The following is a 21,270-nucleotide window of genomic DNA, read 5'->3' on the forward strand; positions in this document are numbered from 1 at the left end:
CAAAACTTGCGCGCTGAAGCCCGGAAATTCGCGGGCCGGGCTACTGGCTTCAACCTACAACAGGTGATCACCGCTGTGATCCATGTTGACATGGTACAAAAAATTAGACGGTTAAAGCAGCCAATCAGTGGGTCCCACTTTTATAACCGGCAGATACGGGATAAATTTTCGTGCGCATGACACGTTAGCATAGTCCGGGGTAAAACAGTAATTATAAATAATGTTTTTAATTAAAGAGACAAATAAAGAATTAAATGGGATAACGTGTCATGTCCAGGAGGAAGCTTCAGCCTTCAAGCAAGCCGAGCTGTTTTTTCCAAACAGCGTAGCTTTTGTCGAATCTCTCAGACTCAGCTTACATACGGCAAACGGAAACCAAATACGAGAATGGTAGATCGTAAATTTGTGAAAGCACCGCAGGTTGCTTAGAGCAGCGACAAGACAACAACGACGCAATTGAACCCAACAAGAAAGAGCGAGAGTTTAGAATTGGGGAAAAGCTTTCGTTGATTGTTTGCTCTTTGGTTTCTGGCTTTTTGGTTAGGGACTGGGGAGGAAGCAGGAAAGGGAAATGTAAGAAGAAGAAGAAGAAGAAGAATAAGAAGAAGAAGAAGCAAGTAGCAGAAGAGGGACGATGGGAAATAAGATTGCACGCACGACCCAAGCTTCGGCGTCGGAGTATTACCTGCACGATCTCCCGTCGTCGTACAATCTGGTCTTGAAGGAGGTCCTAGGGCGAGGCCGTTTCCTCAAATCGATACAGTGCAAGCACGACGAAGGGCTCGTCCTCGTCAAGGTCTACTTCAAGCGTGGCGACTCCATCGATCTCAAGGAATACGAGCGTCGCCTTTTCCAAATCCGCGAAACCTTCCGCTCCCTCCAACACCCTCACGTCTGGCCTTTTCAAGTATTAATTCCATCTCCCTCTCGCTCTCTCCTCCGCAATCACCATTAACCCTATCTAGATATGTCTCCTTCTCCTAATAATCCAATTCCTCTCTTTCCTTGTTTGTAGTACTGGCTTGAAACGGATAAAGCAGCTTACCTTCTCAGGCAATACTTCTTCAATAATCTTCACGACCGATTGAGTACTCGGCCTTTCCTTAGTTTGGTCGAGAAGAAATGGTTGGCCTACCAGGTGAGGCAATTCTGGTACTTCTGAGTCTGTTTTCTGGAGCGTGTTTGCATTTTTTCCATTTATTGTTAGAATGATGACGCCTTGGCCTGTTTATGCGAGTGCGGATTTCTTCTTTTGATTTTCTTTTTTTTCAGATTCAGTTGCCTACTTAGATTTATGGTTGTGCAGTTACTATATGCAGTGAAGCAGAGCCACGAGAATGGTGTCTGTCATGGTGGGACTTCTTTTTGTTCGGGCCAATTGCATTGGATTTCGAGTTCTGGTCTAGTTAAAGGCCGTAATTTGGGTGTTTTGCATCTCTACAGGTGATATCAAGTGCGAGAATGTTTTGGTCACATCTTGGAATTGGCTTTACCTTGCTGATTTTGCGTCTTTTAAGCCGACTTACATACCTGATGATGACCCCTCCGATTTCTCGTTCTTCTTTGACACTGGAGGGAGAAGGCGCTGTTATCTTGCACCAGAGGTTGGTTTTGTTGTTTCCATTGCATTTCTTGTAATATGCGTCAAATTTGTACCGTTTCAATTTTTTTTTGGATGCCCACTTGTTTAGAGAGTATTAGTATTAGTATTTTTTTGTTCAGTGTGGTATAAGGTTTTCTTTTTGATAGATTGGAATCCAGTAACATAGATGGAAATGACTAATAACTAAGGTTGCACGAGATTACCAATAAAATATAATGATTGCGTGAATGCTCATCTCTTTCATTTATGGATAACAAATCATTTCATTGTAGAAGGAAGAAAGAGAATGGGAGTTGTACTGATCACAAGAAGAGGAATAAGAATTGCTCAGTCTAAAAGATCTATGGCATGTGAGTGGTGCTAGTCCATTCAGCATCTCTGCAAAAAGGAGAAACAATGATGAATTGACTATTCATTCTAGGCCAACTAACTCTGAATTTTCTACTCTTTTCACTAAGGTCTTTGGGAGTGGATGAAGATTTTTTTTTTTTTTTTTTCACTTTACACCCTAGTTATGTTAACAGAGGTCTGACTTTCACTTCATCGTTAGAAAAGTAACAGTTAACTTAAGACTCAAACCCAATTTACAGTGATCAAATCCACCTTCACATTGTTCAAAAGAATGAGCCTGCAGCATGCCCCATGTTTCAATTGTCTGGGGCTGCCAACCCAGATGATAAATCAGAATACCAGTAATTCAGTAATGATGGTCATAATTCTGAGCTTCTCTTTTAATTTTTCTTCTAAAGGATACTATCTTCATATGGGCCTATTTGGAGAATATCCTGATTTATTGGTCTTTGTTCTTCGTAGTTAGTTTATTGGAGAAAATGCCTTTACCGCTAACCTGGTAGCTGCAAGAATGGTAAAATGCTAAAGCTTTTAGTATGGATCAACATAACTGACACCTTAATATTAATTGGGCTCTTTGGACGCTGCTTAGGTGGATAGACCTATCATGGGTGGGAGTGATTTTTCTTTTTTATTTTTTTTTATTCTTTTTTATGTTGGATAAACTTCCCTATCAAATGAATAAAATCTCATTGACAGATGCTTTGATGATTTAATGGTGCTAACTAATTTTGGTTAGGCGTAGTGGTTTCCATACCCCATATCTGTGATCAAATTTTACCTTAAACATTCTAATGATTGATCATTGACCACCGATCCAGTTATAAATCCTAAATACAAAAATTGAAATGAATGAATATCAAGAATAATTGCATTTAGAGGAGCATAGGATTACTCCTGCCTTCTCTTTTTCTTTTTCCCTTTGGGCATGGGAAGGGAGCTATATCAAAATTCAACTCCACCCTTTTTTGTGCTGAAGGGACCCGTTGTTCCTTGGAAACTCTTTAGGCAACCCATGTCCTTTTGGAGTTGGGAGAGCTTTTAGAGATGGGGGAGGGGGGGGACTGACTTAAGAGCCAAGATTATGGCCTTACTCCAAGGCTTGAGGTTGGCTAAGCAGTGGGACTTTCACCAAATTGAGGTAGAAGGGGATTCTAAACTACTAATTGGATGGATACAGTCAAACAGGTTGGGGGTCTGGATACATAGACAGCTTATGAGGGAGACCAATTGCTTAGTAAGGGAGGTTGGGGTTTTGTTTAGGTCGACTAGGAGATCAGCAAATGGATTAGCTGATACTTTGGCAGAGCAAGGAACCTTCAGAGGCAATTTGTTTTGGGCTGTTTTGTAATCTTGAGGTAAATCTAAATATTGGGGTCAACACCTTTGTTTTGGGTGGTGACAGTTTACTCCTTTAAATGTTTCATTAATTAAAGCATTTCCAATCAAGAAAAAAAGGGGAAGGGAGCTAAACTGTCATCATCATCGAAGCCTTATCTCAACTGTATGGGGAAGGGAGCTATAATTACCCTCTAATTTGTTGGCAACATATCAAACATTGAAACCATCTTCATCTTAAACTCATAATACCCTATTCAATCCACATGTAAATGTCATTCCCATATACATTTGAAAATAAGTGGACTATGGTCCCGAGGATGATTGTTGATAGACATATTTGCCTAGGCAACTATCCTTTATTTTTTGTTTTGATGTATTCAGTCTCTTTCTATATGGGGGCGCAACTTAGGTCAGGTTGGATTGGGAATTTGTCAAATGTACAATGGCCCTGAACCTTGACCCAAGCCCAATTAATTGAAATTCTTCAAGCCTTACAGCAATGTTCCTATATATTCATCTAGAAAATCTAAAGTTGTTTCTGGTAGCAGTAACTCTCATTTGTTCCATGTCACATTTTTCAAGAGATTATTATTTTGTTATTTTGTTACTTATCAAAAAAAGAGACTATCATTTTGTTTGGCATTTCAACTGTATACCATCTGTCAGAGATTTTATGAGCATGGAGGGGACACACAAATTGCATCAGATGCACCATTAAGGCCATCCATGGACATCTTCTCTGTAGGGTAAGCATCTAAAGCCATTTTACTGAATGTTGATGCAAGTTCCTATTCATATATAAATATATTTAACTACAATTTGGTGTAGGCTATATGAGAACTACTTTATCATTCCACTACCAAGTGCTATTTATTTTATCAGATTGTCAACACTGAGGCTGTATATGCACATACAAGGAAAAATCTGTAGTTTGTATTTGAGGATTGTGCTCTGTAAAGAACTAAAGATTTAATATGAACAATGCTATTACAGAATCTGCTTTATTTTGAAGGTAATATGTATAATTAGAACAGACGTATAACATGTTATGGTTTTAAGCATTCTTCATTATGCCATTTTCATCTGATGAATATACTTGTTAGACAAATCTGACTTATTTTGGGGAGTCTGTTGCTAGGTTCACTGTATAATGGTTCATTGTACATGGTTCTACTTTTTGTTATTTCTTGTTTGAAAACAAATTATTAAGAAGTTGCATTAAGCTCTACATTTATACAAAGTAATAAATTGGGCTCTCATTACATTATAGCACATAATTAATCACATTTAAGTGTTATTACATGAGTATAACATTGTTCTTGTATATATTAATCCTTTCCCTCTAAACTCAGAACATACTGTAATCGGTTAATGTACATCTTGTCTAAGCATATTAAGCTCCTATTTTGAAACACTAAAAATAATTATTCAAATAAATACGTATTTTAAGTGGCATGACCACACAATAAGTGGAAAATAAGCACTTATTCATGTTTGGCAAAAAAAGCCCAGAATAAATGCTTGGCCTTTTTTTACTAAATAAGTACCTATTCTTTCTTTTTTTTTCTTTTTTTTTGGGGGGGGGGGACAAGACTGTCCCCAATGTTTTATTCATTTTCCAGGGACTGCCCCCATCTTCAAAAGAAGATCACTGTTCACTCTGTCTCCTCCTGCGGAGACCCAAATTAACAGCAGTGATTGAGCACCCTTCCACATAACCACCACCACCGCCTTCTCCTATTCCTTCCTCCACCATCATATATGAATCTTGCCCGAACCACCAGTGCCTATCTCTCCTTTATTTATCTATTTATTTTTTCTCTTTATCTTCTTCTTCCTCTTCCTTTCTCTCATTCTCTCTCTCATCTTTCTTTCTCTTTCTTTCCTTCCTCCTCCCTTGCTCTCTTTCCCTCCTCTCTTCCTCATACTGCTACCGCAGTGAGCATAGAAACAGGTTCAGTTATGGGATAAGTATTTATTTTTTTGCCTTTGTGCTTATCCAATATATGGTTATGTTAAGTTAGGGCTATAATTGCCATTTCCGCAAATATAAGTACTTATGGGATAAGTGACTCACCAAACACTGCAGCACAAATAAGTGAATATAGAAACAGGTTCAGTTATGGGATAAGTATTTATTTATTTGTCTTTCTGCTTATCCAATATATGGTTATGTTAAGTTAGGGCTATAATTGCCATTTCCGCAAATATAAGTACTTATGGGATAAGTGACTCACCAAACACTGCAGCACAAATAAGTACTTAAAATGAGTATAAGTGGTTTGAGAAAAGACCTCCCAATAAGTACGTATTTTCCAAACATACCCCAAATGGGATACCTATGCCTTTATTTGTGCTAGACTTGTAGGCTCATTTCCTGTATCTGTTTCCATGTTGGCATCTGTATCTGGGGATCATAGCTAATCGGTGCTTATAAGCTAGCATAGAGATGGCATTGACGGTCCATGGGCATATTGTCACTGTGTCATGATATTAGAAAAGCTAGGGATTTAATTTCCAGGGTGAACATCTCTTTCAGATGGATTAAGAGATCGGCTAATGCCATGGCTGATAGTCTAGGAGAATTCTTTCCCAGGATATTCATTACCTTGTATTTAGAATTTACTAATTACTATTTAATATTTTTTTTCTGGTTTGCTCCATAGGGAAGTTTTGTATCTTGTTAGTTATTTGTGAGGTGTCTGAATAGTTGAATCAGCAGCTATATTAGTACATGCATCTAGTTGATCTGTTCACAAATAAAAAGGGCCATTAACCAATGTTGGTCCTGGTTATCCAGGGTCTTGGGAGGGGTGGACTGGATACAGACCTAACTTTTAGCATTTTCTTGAACAAAGTGGCCACTTTCAGACTTGAGCATGCACTGTCACATTTGTCATCCCCAGATTTCATCATCACACTAATCAAAGATCTGAACCTGATCACCAATAAAAAATGTTAATAAAATTAAAAAAGAAAAAGAGAAGCCAAGACAACCTAAAGAGCATCTTTGAATTGAATTCAATTCCCTAATACCTGTTGAACTTCAAGATTCCAAGGAATTCACAAACTAGAAATTGGAGCATAATATGTGATAGGACTACTTCTGAAAGAGGAACATTATAGGGAGATTCCAATTGAGAAGTACACCCCCACTCAAAAACAAAAAGAAAATCATATATCTTCTGAGAAGAAGGCCATTCCCAGTGTTGGTCTATTCAGGGTCTTTAGAGTGGTGGACTGTAAACAGACCTAACCTTTGGTATATTTTTGCACTCGCTGGGCACTCTCAGTATAAATCTTTTGAGAATCTAGTCCTATTCCTAGAAACTAAATTGTATTTGATGATTTGGAAAAAAAAAGGGAGTAACTCATTAATGGATTTCTGATGGCAAATAGGTAACCCTATTGACAGAACTAGTGTTTATACCATTGCTGTGATACCATACTTTCTTATGATAATAGAATGCCCATAACTTAACTGTTCCATGCAAAGCAATGTAGCCATTTGTCCTTAGCTGAGATGTATTTCTATCTCTTATCTTGACTATGTAGTTGGGACCTGGGACTTGAGCAAAGGATTTTGAAAAAAAAAAAAGACCACACAGCAATTGCAAGTCCTTAAACACTAATGGGAACATATCACCTTTACTTCTTCCAAAAATTTTCATTTCAGCATATTGCAAATGTAAAATGTCAAGAAAATTTTCATTTCAGGATAAAGACTTGCACCTTCTAAATTCCAAGTCCTTAAACACTAACAGGGGCAAAGCTAAGATGTTTGAACTTTGGCCGTGAGACCGGGGGGGGGGGGGGCTCACAGGAAGCGTGTGAGACCACATGCTTCCTCTTCACAGGAAGCGCGTAAGACCACACAGGACGTGAGACCGGAGGTGCGCACGTCGTCCTCTTCAAAAAGATATCCCCGTTAACGTTTTTCTGCTGTTAAGTGGATAAATCCGGTTCAACCGGAGTACTGGACAGAAAAAAGACTATGAATTCATTCGAACTCCCCTTCCCCCATTTTTCATCCGAGCCCAAAACAGAAGCAACCGAAACCTCCAAGATTGTGTCCATTTTCCTTATTGCAGTCTCATTGTCTGAACTTGCTCTGGCGAACTATGCAGCAGTTATCACAAAGCAATGGCTAATCTATATCACAGTCCTTGAATGGTCAGTCCAGAAGAGTGGGATTTGGGAGTTCCTGCTGCCTCCATGGGAAGCTTGCAACTACAGACATATTATTCTGATGAACGGCAACCATTTTTTAGCATTGAATCATGGATGGAACAGGAATGAAGTGAGATACTGTGTGGCAATGCCGACCAACAACGATTTTCTAGCATTGAATCTTGGATGGAACAGGGATGGAGCGACTGAGCGAGTCCAGATCTGGGATTCAGTTTGGGAGAAAGACACAGTGGACCTAACATGTTACAAATTTTCTGAAAACTATTTCTTCCAATGAGGTGATACAGTGGACCTAACGTGTTATAAATTTTCTGAAAACTATTTCTTCCAATGAGGCGATAAATTTTTAAGAAAAATACAAGTTATGTTAAAAATAATTTTAGGGGTTTTGATTTTACGAAAGAGGAAGTGGAAGTGGTAGCAATTCACATAAATGGCAAGCTGGTGGCAGGGGATGTTGTAATGGAGAACGATTTCTTCTTGTGTGTGACAATGAACAGAAACAGTGGTGGCTCCTCTTTGACGTCCCAAACCGAGGCGGTGGTGGCGGCGTCTGAGGCATCAGCACCGGTAACAGCCACAGCAGGAGTGGTGGGTGAAGCTTCTAAGTGTGCAGCTAATTTTCTTGATTTGTCTATGAAAGCTTTCCTGTTAGGAATTCAAATGAATGGACCTTATCTTTGTGGTTTGCTTCTGTTTAAGGCTCGGGTGAAAAATGGGGGAAGGGGAGTTCAAATGAATTTATATAGGAAAGGGTCTTTAGTTTGTTTTTTTTTTTTGTCTGTTTTTTCTTTCCCTGTCCGGTTGAACTGGATTCATCCGCTCAATGGGAAGATAATGTTAATGGGAGTTGTTGAAATAATTTAGTTATTTGTGTTAGGGTCTGTTTGGCTAGTTAAAGCGTTTTTTTATTTATGTTATTTCTGTTATTGTACTAACTTACAGCAGGGGCACAAGGGTTTTTTCCCTTCTTATTTCAGCCGCCCTATATAATATAATAAAGGCTGGCGCTGCCAGCACTGTTCTATTGCTCCAAACTTTTTCTTCTTTCTTTCTTCCTTCTCCTTTTTCTCTTCTTTCCTTCTCTTCTCTACTTCCTCATATTTCAATCGGATTTATTGTCAAGATGGTGTCAGAGCAAGGCTGTTGAATTTGGGCGGAACAGAGGACTGAATCTGGGTTGATCAAATCAAATCTACAACTGGTACAACCCTAAAGTTTTCTTTCTTTTTTTTCTTTCTTTCCTTGGTCGTGTACCAAGTGGAGAGCAAATGAATCCAAACCACTAAATGTCAGCAGACTTTTGTTGGGGTTATATCTTTTATTTGTTGGATCGTGTGATCCTGTACCTATGCAAAGATGACTATAGGTCGTAGATGACCCGTTTTCTCTACTCGTTAGTCTGATTTCATCTGTGTTAGGATCTCTCTTATTGATTAATGTTGTGGTGGAACTTACACGTTATTGATTAATGCTGTGGTGAAAATCAGTCTCGTCATAATTCTTCTTTGGAAGTTGGTGTTGTTTGTTTTTGTGCTTAGATTAAGCCCCTGTTGAATTGTTTTTGTGCTTACCATGTCGTTTGAGAATTTTGCTACTTCAGAGATTTCAGGGAGCCAGAATGGAGTGAGTGGGGGAATGGATATGAGTTTCCCCATGGCTGTTATTCCCTTTGATGATCTAAACTACCTTGAGTGGTTTAGGGGAATAAAACTCCACATCACTACTAGGGGGAAAATGTGATACATCAATGGGAGAGTGAAGGAACCGAAGTACGAAAGTGTTGAATATGATAGGTGGAACCAAGAGAATAATATGGTGATGTCATGGCTCTTGGTTTCCATGCTGTCACAGGTAAGGAAGACTTTTATGTGGGTTGAAACTGCTTGTGAGATATGGGAACAAGCAAAGTCCACCTATTCAGAGCAGAGACACTACTTGCAAGCAGGGGGAGAGGTGTCTCTCGATGTACTATTCTGATTTGACATCGATATGGAAAGAACTTGATCACTACCAGAATGTGAATTGAAAGTGCGATGAAGATGCAAAGGCGTATAAGTCACTTGTATCTCAGCAATGGGTCTTTGCCTTCTTCCTAGGGCTGAATCCTTCATATGAGTCCATTAAGGTGCAGATCTTGGGTAGTAAAAAACTTGCCATCAGTTAAGGAGGTGTATGCCTTAGTGCAGTCAGAAGAAAGTAGAAGAAGTGTGATGAATTGTGTAGAGGGGGGGTTAGTTGGCCTAGATGTCCGGGGAAATTCAGATACAAATGTCGGAAGTGCTTTTAAGAAAGGTGACTCTCAGAAGAGAACAGATGATAAGAGTAAACTTTGGTGCACTCACTGCCAGAAGACACGACAAACAAGGGGCAGAAAGGGATTCACTTTTTTGGGCCAAGCTGTAACTTTAGTGTGTTTTCTTTCTTTTCTCTTTCTTTTTTCCTTTTCTTGAGATTCTTTGTTGCTCTTGGAAGATAAGCGTGTTTGTCTTCCTTTGTAAATCTTCTATTGATGAATTAATGAAAGTGTTATTGATAAAAAAAAAAGACACGACACACGAGAGACACATGTTGGGATATCCACGGAAAACCTAAATGGGCACAGGATTTGGGTAAGAAGTCAACACCTGATCAGGGTAAGAAACCAAGCCAGCAGAATCAGAAAAAATATAACTCAGCTAATATGGCGTCGACATAGAATAGTCCATTAGTAACTCAGGAGAGGCATCCCAATTCTGACCCTAAGGAAGAAATTATCAACTCCTTTCGTGACCATTTGGAATTGTATGGTAGGACTCTCCGCTAGATGGATTCTGGTCCTACTCCCTCGACTTCTTTCGCGTCTACATCAAGTAACGCTGCCACTGCCTTCCATGTGTCATCTCATACCATTGATTCTCCTTGGGTTATTGACTTTGGAGCCTTAAACCACATGACCGGTAAGTCAAATTTATTTCAGACATATAACCTTCTCTCTAGGAGAGATAAGGTGAGACTAGCTGATGGTTCTTTCTCTACCATAGCTAGCCAAGGTACCATTACCTCTCCCACTTGGCCTTACCCTTTCTAATGTACTGTATGTTCTGAAATTACCTATAAATTTATTGTTCATTAGTAGTATAACTCATTCCTTGAACTGTTCAGTCACTTTTTTTCTGTCTTCATGTGTGTTATAGGATTTGGCCTCGGGGAAGACGATTGGTAGAGGAAGCATGGTAGATGGTCTCTACGTGTTGGAGAATAAAGTTGGTCTTGTGGCTACAGAGTCCATGAGTTTGTCAAGTGAGAGTCAAGCCTATTTATGGCATAGTCGTCTTGGTCATCTTTCTTTTGAGTCATTAAAAGTTATGTTCCCAAAATTGTTTGAGTCCTTGTCAGTGAGTTACAGTGTCAGACATGTCAATTGAGTAAACATTGTAGAAGCTCTTTACCTCTGAGAAATAAAAGATCTGAATTTCCATTTCATATTGTTTATTCTGATGTTTGGGGCCCTGTTACTCTACCCACTGAGGCTGGATATAAGTACTTCATTACCTTGATTGATGATTACTCTAAATACACTTGGGTTTACCCTATGCGATCTAGAGATGAAGTGCCAAAAATTGTGAAAGACTTTCAACGCATGGTGTTTACTCAGTTCCAAACTGAAATCCATATCTTCCAGTCGGACAATGCTAAGGAATACTTTCATAGTGATCTCATTGAGTTTTTTGCTTCGAGTGGGTCACTTCAGCAAAGCTCGTGCCAGGACACCCCAACAAAATGGTGTTGCTGAACAAAAGAACTGTCACCTTCTCGAAGTAGCTTGTGGCTTATTAATTCATATGGATGTGCCAAAACGTTTTTGGATGGATGCAGTTTTGTGTGCTACATACATCATCAATCGTATGCCATCTCGGTTACTAGAGTATAAGGCTCCACATCAGCTTCTGTTTCCTACAGCTCCATTGTCCACCATTCCGATGTGTGTTTTTGGGTGTCGTTGCTTTGTCCATAACTTGTCCCCTACTCAAGGTAAGCTTGATTCTCAGGCTATTCCTTGTGTTTTCCTTGGTTACCCTTTATCTCAAAAGGGGTATCGCTGCTATGATCCTACCTCTTGCAAGTACTATATCTCCATTGATGTATCCTTCTTTGAGAATCAACCTTTCTTCTCGGTTTCTCCTTAGGGGGAGAGTAGGGTTGAGGAGAAACAGGCGGATTAAACTCAACTACCTCATTTACCCGATCCTCCTCCATTCTGGGTTTTTCATCATCGCCATAAAATCCAGCAGAGTTCAAGAGCCATGGAACTTGACACTATGCAACCAACATCATCGGATTCACCAGAGGCAAATCCGTTTCATCAGCCAGGTACACTTGCTCCTATTGATATGCCTATTCCTCTCAATGTTGATTCACTTGTCATCAATGATCTTGATATTCCTATTGCTAAGAGAAAGGGTGTTAGATCTTGTACCACTAATCATCATATCTCTAATTTTGTGTCCTATGATCACGTTTCACCTTCATTCCGTGCATTCCTCTCTTCTGTGGACAGTGTTCCCGTTCCTAAGAATGTGGTAGAAGTTTTATCTAAACCTGAATGGACAGATGCAATGCAGGAAGAAATTGATGCATTACACAAAAATGGCACTTGGGAGTTGGTGGACCTTCTTGAAGGGAAGGAACCTGTGGGTTGCAAGTGGGTGTTCACAGTGAAACACAAGACTGATGGAATTGTTGAAAGGTACAAGGCTAGATTGGTAGCAAGAGGTTTTACACAGGTATATGGATTGGACTATGCAGAGACTTTTGCTCCAGTAGCCAAGATGAGTTCTATTAGGATCCTTCTTTCATTGGCAGCAAATCTTGACTAAGAACTTCACCAATTGGACATCAAAAATGCTTTCTTGAATGGAGACTTGGAAGAGGAAGTGTACATAACCCAACCTCCAGGTTTCTGTGCCAAAGGCAGTGAACAAAAGGTGTGCAGGTTAAAAAAATCTTTATATGGGTTGAAACAATCACCTCGGGTTTGGTTTAGTAAGTTTCATTTAGCAGTTCAACAGATGGGGTTCAAACAATGCTAGTCAGATCACACTCTATTTGTGAAAAGAGGTGAAGGGAAAATTGTAGCTCTTATTGTGTATGTGGATGACATAGTGATCATAGGAGATTGGGAGGCTGAAATACGGAGACTAAAACAATTCTTAGCCACTCAATTTGAGGTGAAAAATCTAGGCCCCTTACATTATTTCCTTGGAATTGAAGTTGCCCGCTCTCACAAGGGCATCTTTATTTCCCAACGGAAATATGTACTAGATCTACTAGAAGATACAGGCAAGTTGGGGGTAAAACCAATTGACTCACCAATTGAATCTAATCATCAGCTAGGAGACAATCAGGAAGAGTTTTTGAAAGATGTGAAGAAGTTCCAGAGACTCGTAGGAAGCTCTTGTATTTGTCTATGGCCAAGCCTGATATTGCTTATGTAGTGGGTGCCCTTAGTCAGTTCATGCACAATCCTATGACAATTCACTTTGAAGCTGCAGAGAGGATCCTTAGATACTTCAAGAAGTTTCCTGGAGCTGGTTTGTTGTTCCAAAAACATGGTCACTTAAAGGTGGAAGTATATACTGATGCTGATTGGGCAAGAGCGATCGATGACCGAAAGTCTACCAGTGGGTATTGTGCCTTTGTAGGAGGAAACCTGGTCACATAGAGAAGTAAAAAACAAAGTGTGGTGGCTAGATCTAGTGCTGAAGCAGAATATAGAGCGATGTCTCATGGGGTTGCTGAAATCATGTGGATAAGAAATTTGTTAGGTGAACTGGGTTTTGCAGTGAGCAATCCTATGTCACTCTACTGTGACAATAAAGCTGCCATCAATATTGCTGCTAATCCAATCCTGCATGATAGGACGAAACACATTAAAGTGGACAAGCGTTTTATTAGAGAGAAACTTGTAAATGGAGAAGTGTGTACTCCATATGTCAGCTCAGAAGAACAACTTGCAAATATCTTCACCAAAGGTCTTCATCATGTACGACACAATGATTTGTGTGACAAGTTGGGCATGATTGACATCTATGCTCCAACTTGAGGGGGAGTGTTGAAACAATTTAGTTATTTGTGTTAGGGTCTGTTTGGCTAGTTAAAGCATTTTTTTTATTTCTGTTATTGTACTCACTTACAGCAGGGGCACAAGGGTCTTTTCCCTTCTTATTTCTGCCGCCCTATATAATATAATAAAAGTTGGCGCCGCCAGCACTGTTCTATTGCTCCAAACTTTTTCTTCTTCCTTTCTTCCTTCTCCTTTCTCTTCTTTCCTTCTCTTCTCTACTTCCTCATGTTTCAATCGGATTTATTGTCAAGAGGAGTGTCTTTGGAGGCCCACCTTCCCTGGGTTCACCCCTAAAAACCAACCTTAAACTCATTTGTTTCAACTTAAATAACATCCCTACTCTATTAGTACCTAAACAACTAAATAAGGGTTTTCAAATAGTTGTAGGAAGCTACACAACCTTCAATAGATGTCTGCATGTCTCTTCTCCATTATTCAGTACACTTGTCATCAGGATGAGATCATCTTTATATTTTACATGGTATATTTTGTATCATAAAATTGGATTGTGATCAAATGATGCTGCAGAATGTGAAAATTTGAATGGAATACAGTTATGAATAGTGATTTTGTTAAAGAAACTGATTTGAAGAAGGAATTAATTTTTTTCTTTAACTTGCATCTAAAGCATTATCTATGTCGCGATGGGACTTGTGAATACTGTTTTCTGTAAATATTTTGTGTTAACCTTGTGCAGTTGCACTATTATATAAACCTGAATTCTTGCTAGTTTTATTACTCAGTTTGTATTTTATCTTGCTACCTTTTTCAGATGTGTTATTGCAGAGCTTTTTCTTGAAGGGCAGCCATTATTTGAACTATCACAGCTACTTGCATATCGTAGAGGGCAATATGATCCTAGCCAACACCTTGAAAAAGTGGGTTGCATCTATCTATCTATCTATCCATCCATCCATATGTATATATGCCCTTAGCCCTTCTAACCCCTTCAACTTGTAACAGATCGCTTCTTATGGGTGCTGTATTTCTATGCACATAACTAAACCATCTTAGTCTAAAATTTCTCTCATTTTGTCATCTATTGGAGCTATTCCTGGGTTTTTGAATGACTTCATTTCTGACCCTATCCTTTCTAGTTTTTCCACTCATCCGTCTCAGCATACACATTTCTACCACACTCATTTTTTGGACATGTTTCTTGACTTCCCAGTACTCTTCCGTATACAGCATAGCTCGCCTTACAACTATTTTATAGAATTTTCCTTTTAATGTAAGTGATATTTGCCTATCACATAGGACTCCAGATGCACCCCTCCATTTTCCCCATCCCACTCTAGTTCTATGGGTGACATCCTCAATCTTTCCCATATTATAGATTATTTAACCAAGGTACCAGAAAGGGCAATATATGTATGTCCATATCCATGTCTTTTTTTTCATCGAACTCCAGTATATTATTATTCTTCTCATATTGTATGTTTTTTCACGTGCAGATTCCAGATGCTGGAATCCGAAAGATGATTCTTCATATGATTCAGTTGGATCCAGAGTCACGCCTGCCTGCTGAGGGCTACCTACAGAATTATGCAAGCATTGTGTTTCCTAGTTTCTTCTCACCATTTCTTCATAATTTCTTTTCCTGCTTGATTCCTCTTGATTCTGATACAAGGGTAAGAAACTTTAGCTGGTTAGATGAGAAATTTCCAGTTACTTTATTATAGACGGGCCTTAGCTACACCTTTTCTATCATTTATTATTAGTTTTTATTTATGTTCTAGGTTGCAGTTACGCAAAGTGCCTTCCATGAGATACATAAGCAAATGATGAGCAACAACACAAATGAGGATATTTGCCCTGTACCATGCACACCTTCAAATTCCTTAAATGGAGAACTTCTCAAACAGATGGACAATGCAAAGGAACACTCTAGTACAGCAAAAGACTCCCTGAGGAAGAGAGCAGAATTAGAGAAAGGCTTGTTCAGTGATCAGTTACTTATTGGTGATATCAACTCCCTCCTTAAGGATGTGGAACAAAGTAATCACTGTTCTAATACTAAGCCAGTGGCTAGTGCTGCTTCTGGAAGTTCTGGTGCAAGTTCTGCTATATCTATCCAAAATCCAGGGCACTGCAGTGGGCATTCTCCAGGGCGAGCCCTTCGAAGTATTCCTAATGGATTTAAGGGAAGTGATCACCCTTATTTAAGGAAGATTATGAAGAGCGACTTGAACTCCTTGATGTTTGAGTATGATAGCCAAACAGATATTTTTGGAATCCCTTTCTCTCCTATTCCCCGACGTACTATGAGCTGTGAAGGTATGGTCCTGATTGCCTCACTGCTTTGTTCCTGCATACGTAGCGTTAAATTGCCACAACTGCGGAGAGGGGCTGTCCTTCTGCTTAAGTCTTCTTCCTTGTATATTGATGATGAAGACCGCTTGCAGCGTGTGCTTCCATATGTAATTGTGATGCTTTCTGATCCAGCTGCAATTGTGCGCTGTGCTGCCTTAGAGACCTTGTGTGACATTCTGCCATTAGTTAAGGATTTCCCTCCCAGTGATGCAAAAATTTTTCCAGAGTATATTCTTCCTATGTTATCTATGCTTCCAGATGATCCAGAAGAGAGTGTACGGATTTGTTATGCTAGCAATATCTCCAAGCTTGCATTAACTGCTTATCGTTTCTTGAATCACTCACTAAGCTTGAGTGAGGCAGGGGTACTTGACAAATTGAGTCTATCTGATAAATCATCAACTCCATCTATTGAGACTTCTGGTCGACTGCAGAGTGAAAGCTGTGATGCACAGCTTGCTCAGTTGCGAAAGTCCATAGCTGAGGTTGTTCAAGAATTGGTAATGGGCCCAAGGCAAACTCCAAATATCCGGAGAGCCCTCCTACAGGACATTGGAAATCTTTGTTGCTTCTTTGGTCAGAGGCAGAGTAATGACTTTCTTTTACCTATTCTTCCTGCTTTTCTAAATGACCGGGATGAACAGCTAAGGGCTGTATTCTATGGACAGATTGTTTTTGTATGCTTTTTCATAGGTCAAAGAAGTGTAGAAGAATATCTTTTGCCTTATATTGAACAGGCCTTAAGTGATCCAATGGAGGCAGTCATTGTTAATGCATTGGAATGTTTAGCTATGCTGTGCAAAAGTAATTTCTTGCGGAAGAGGATATTACTTGAAATGATTGAACGTGCTTTCCCATTGCTATGTTACCCCAGTCAGTGGGTAAGAAGGTCAGTGGTCACTTTTATTGCAGCTAGTAGTGATAATTTGGGTGCTGTAGATTCGTATGTTTACCTAGCTCCAGTTATACGCCCTTTCCTCCGAAGACAGCCGGCATCTTTAGCTTCAGAAAAGTCCCTCCTTTCATGTCTCAAGCCACCAGTCTCACGACAAGTATTCTACCAAGTCTTACACAATGCTAGGAGTTCGGACATGTTAGAGAGACAGAGAAAGATATGGTACAATCCATCTGCACAGTCAAAGCAATGGGAGGCCGAGGAATTGAACAAAAGAGGGATGGGGGAATTGAATCCCATTAAGAGTTGGCCTGGTAGACAATCTGATTTTCCAGGTCAAAAACCTGTTGATAGTGGTATTCCACAAGTAGGGATACCTGAGGGTGATGATACCGAGACTAAACAAAGAGCAACAGGAAGCTTCATGCCTACTGCTTCTAGTGCAATTGATGTTCGAGATCCTTTATGTTCAGAAAAGTTGCAATTTTCTGGCTTTATAACTCCACATGTTAGTGGTGGAAATAGTTTTATTTGTGATGGATCATCTGAAGGTATACCTTTGTATTCTTTTAACATGGACAAGCAAGCAGCTGGGCATGCTTCTGCAGGATCTGATTCTTCATCACAGTGGAACTCACTGGGGATTAGTTCATCATCCATGCCTTGGATAGATCCAGTCAATAAATCATTTAGCTTGGCTAGTTCAGTTACAGCTCCCAAGCTTGTTTCAGGTTCCTTCAGCATTGGTGGTGGCTCTAAACAGTTCTACAAAGTTGTGAGAGAAGAAGGCAGAGAAAATGAGCAAATGACCTATATCAGCAACAAGTTTCAAGACATGGGCCTATCAGGCATGCGAAAAGGAAGCTCATCCATAACCATGGAAGATGTCTCTTCACAAACTGATACTACTGGTCTAACAGCATTTGGTCGAGCAGCATCTGTCCCAGACACAGGATGGAGGCCTCGTGGTGTGCTTGTGGCACATCTCCAGGAGCACCATTCCGCTGTCAATGAGATTACCATTTCCACTGATCACAGCTTTTTTGTGAGTGCATCTGATGATTCTACTGTTAAGGTATGGGATACCCGAAAGTTGGAAAAGGATATATCTTTTAGGTCTAGGTTGACTTACTCTCTAGATGGAAGCCGTGCACTATGTGCTGCAATGCTACGGGGATCTGCACAAGTTGTTGTTGGAGCATGTGATGGAACAATACATATGTTCTCTGTTGATTACATATCCAGAGGTTTGGGTAGTGTTGTTGAGAAGTATTCAGGTATTACAGACATCAAGAAGAGGGAGGTTGGGGAAGGGGCCATTCTCAGCCTGTTAAATTACACAACTGATGGATGTGCCAGTCAAACTATTATGTACAGCACCAGGGGATGTGGAATCCATCTTTGGGATACAAGAACTAATTCAACAGCATGGACATTGAAAGCATCTCCTGAGGAGGGCTTTGTATCTTCTCTGGTGACAGGTGCTTGTGGTAATTGGTTTGTTTCAGGCTCTTCAAGGGGTGTTCTTACTCTTTGGGATCTGAGGTTCCTCATACCAGTTAATTCATGGCAGTATTCTTTGGTATGCCCCATAGAGAAATTGTGTCTATTTATTCCCCCTCCAAGTGCTTCATCGTCTGCTACAGCAAGGCCCCTAGTATATGTAGCAGCAGGCTGTAATGAAGTTTCCCTCTGGAATGCGGAGAATGGTAGCTGCCATCAGGTACTTGAAAGTTTGTCTTTTGCTATATTCTGATTCCAACACATTTAAACTTTTTTTTTTGGTCTTTCTACTCTTTTTTGCAGGTGTTCAGACTATCAAACAATGACAGTGATGCTGAAATCTCTGATCTTCCCTGGGCCTTAGCCAGGCCTTCCAGCCTGGCCAGTCTGAAACAAGATCTGAGACGAAGTTTCAATCCAAAGTACCGAGTTGATGAATTGAATGAACCTCCCCATCGTCTCCCTGGTGTCCGTTCACTGCTTCCCCTACCTGGAGGAGATTTGTTGACCGGAGGGACTGACCTTAAGATACGTCGCTGGGACCATTGCAGGTTTCTTTTTGAATTCCTTTTCCTTGTCTTTGTTTTCAAAGTTCTTTGGTCTGATCAACTTTTCATCATTGTTTTGCAGTCCTGATCGTAGTTATTCTGTTTGTGGACCTTCACTGAAGGGAATTGGAAATGGTGAAATTTATGAAACCAGATCCAGTTTTGGAGTGCAGGTAGTGCAGGTATGTCAGACTTTACTCTTGGGTTCTGAAAGATTGGGTTTTGACTTATTTTATGTTGCTGGATTTTGGAAAGCTAGAATCAAATTTGTGATTTTTTTAAGTGAAAGGCACCACGCGCACAACTAAGGCTCAAGGAAAGGTGTGTGCCTGAACAAAGAAAGATTACTCGTTTGAAAAAAAAGAAGAATAAAACATTAATATAGAAAAAAATGTTAATATGGTTGACTTTTAAAAGATAAAATCTTAGAAAGTGGTCGACTCCCTGGAACTTAACCCTTTTTGCTGGTTGCTAACTTGCTATTGCCTACTCGTCTGCTGCTCCACCTAAAATGTAAAGGTCATTTCAAGGGAGTGACATATAGTAGTTCAGTCTTAAGTTCACTTCTCTTCTTGGGTGGCTAGAGGCTACAGCTATAACACTTGTATCAAGTCTTCGACCATTATTTCTCTCACTTTATCATTACCAATTCATAAGAAAAAAAAAACTAATACAGCAAATACTTTCTTGGCCAATTTAGGTAAAGCCTAAAAGCACAAAGCCCCAAATTTAGACTTTATGCTTGGTGTTTAAAAGTGTTTCAGCTTTAGATTGTTGTTTTTGAAAGCAGTTATTTACCAAACATTAAGAAAGTGAGGGGCCTTTCATAATTGCTATTATATATTCCGTGATACACTGATACCCACGGTATGAGAGCATTCTTGAATTGCTTAGCTCAGGCGTTCATGTTGAACGGTTGTCTGCTTGGGAAAGAATACTGTAGTTTCTTGCAGCTTAAAAATATTGTTCACTTTGTGGCAAACAGGAGACAAACAGGCGATCTCCAGCAACCAAATTGACACCTAAAGCTCTCCTTGCGTCTGCTGCAACTGATCCTGCAGGTTGCCACCGTGACTCCATTCTATCTCTTGCTTCTGTCAAGTTGAATCAGAAACTGTTGATATCAAGCAGTAGAGATGGTGCCATCAAGGTGTGGAAGTAAAGATCAAGGATGGCTTGTCTGGGTGGCGCATTGTATATATGCATGACAGTTGTAGGAAATTGTATATTATGTTCTGGGAGGTGAAATGTTACTCCCCGAGGATGATGATAATGAGCTTATAGGTTATACCCATTGTTTAGGAATTTCCTGAATAGCCCTTGTCTAGGTTGTATAGCATGTTAAGAGTGGAAGGGTTGCTCAGGATTTGGAAGCTATTATTTTTCCATCTCTTTTATTATTTTATCTCCATTAATTTCTGGAAAAAGAAACGACGGTATTAGGATACAAGTAGTTAGTAGTGGGACGAGTCATCCCAGAGAATGAGTATTTATACGTCTTTTGCTTCTTTCTGCCAATAGGGGACTTCCACATCTTTCTGGTTTGCTGTTTGCAGCGTGGTGAGGTATATTACTGACTTGTAATCTGATTTGGTAGTTCTTCCCTTGCTTACTGTGTCATTTGATTGTCTCTGGGTTTTGAAACTTTTCCGGGTTTCCGTTTATACCAAGGTTCAAAGTATCGCTGATACGTATCATGCCGATGGATTACCGATACACTCCTCCATGGGTTGTATGGGTCAGATACTGGTTCAAAGGGTGGTCGGGCCTTAAACCGATTCCTCTGAAAACCAGTTTCCAAAAAATAAATAAATAAATAAAACTTAAAAAAAGTACTGACGCAGGGGTATCGGCCTGTGTCGATATTTTCAACCTTGGTTTATACTTTATACTGCTCCAAGTTCGGGTAGCGCATTAAGTAAGATCTGTGCAAAGTGCAAACAATGCTAGAACTCCCTATAAGGGCTAGCTAATTCTGCACTATAACTCTTTAAACTCTATTCATGTAAATTTCTCAATATGAATGAAGGTTGCGATGTTTCTTTTGTCAAAAAAAACGAAAAACAAAACCCCCTGTATGTGACGTACATCGAACAGCAAGAATTATTACTGAATGTGTTGAAAGCAGGGAGTATCTTTTTTCTGCAATACGAACCAATTGGCCTCACCGTTTGACGAATTGGGATCTGCTCCTCAAACCGACGGCCACATCCCACCGTGTACTGAAACATGATTCGAGGTCGGTGTGAGTACAAATTCAGATCTGCTCTTTACACTAATCTCACAGTCACATACCACCGTGTACTATAAATTTCTCCCTGAATAATAACATATAAGTATGGGAGATGTTCCTGTGCAGTTGAAATATGATGTCAGGTCGGTGCAAGGAGCAGTGTGAGCCCGTTTGACTACTGATGAC

At 39.8% G+C, this 21,270-nt stretch overlaps 1 protein-coding gene across 2 annotated transcripts; it reads left to right on the forward strand.

Annotated features, from left to right (window-relative positions):
• The first annotated feature begins 387 nt into the window (after positions 1-387).
• VPS15 (protein kinase family protein / WD-40 repeat family protein) lies at positions 388-20,386 on the forward strand. Of its 2 annotated transcripts, none has more exons than XM_088949532.1 (11): positions 388-907; positions 1,016-1,138; positions 1,273-1,352; positions 1,444-1,604; positions 3,962-4,041; positions 14,365-14,470; positions 15,047-15,223; positions 15,332-18,523; positions 18,607-18,854; positions 18,934-19,033; positions 19,837-20,386. In XM_088949532.1, the coding sequence occupies exons 3-11, from the start codon at positions 1,295-1,297 to the stop codon at positions 20,011-20,013; spliced, it is 4,299 nt and encodes a 1,432-aa protein (XP_088805658.1). In that variant the 5' UTR covers positions 388-907; positions 1,016-1,138; positions 1,273-1,294; the 3' UTR covers positions 20,014-20,386. The 2 variants fall into 2 exon arrangements, with proteins under 2 accessions (XP_088805658.1, XP_088805657.1); XM_088949531.1 differs by having other exon boundaries at positions 432-907; positions 1,307-1,352.
• The last annotated feature ends 884 nt before the right edge of the window (positions 20,387-21,270 follow it).

Source organism: Nelumbo lutea, chromosome 6 (genome assembly GCF_056320005.1).
Source record: "Nelumbo lutea isolate HS-2025 chromosome 6, American lotus-T2T, whole genome shotgun sequence".
Classification (NCBI taxonomy): Eukaryota; Viridiplantae; Streptophyta; class Magnoliopsida; order Proteales; family Nelumbonaceae; genus Nelumbo; species Nelumbo lutea.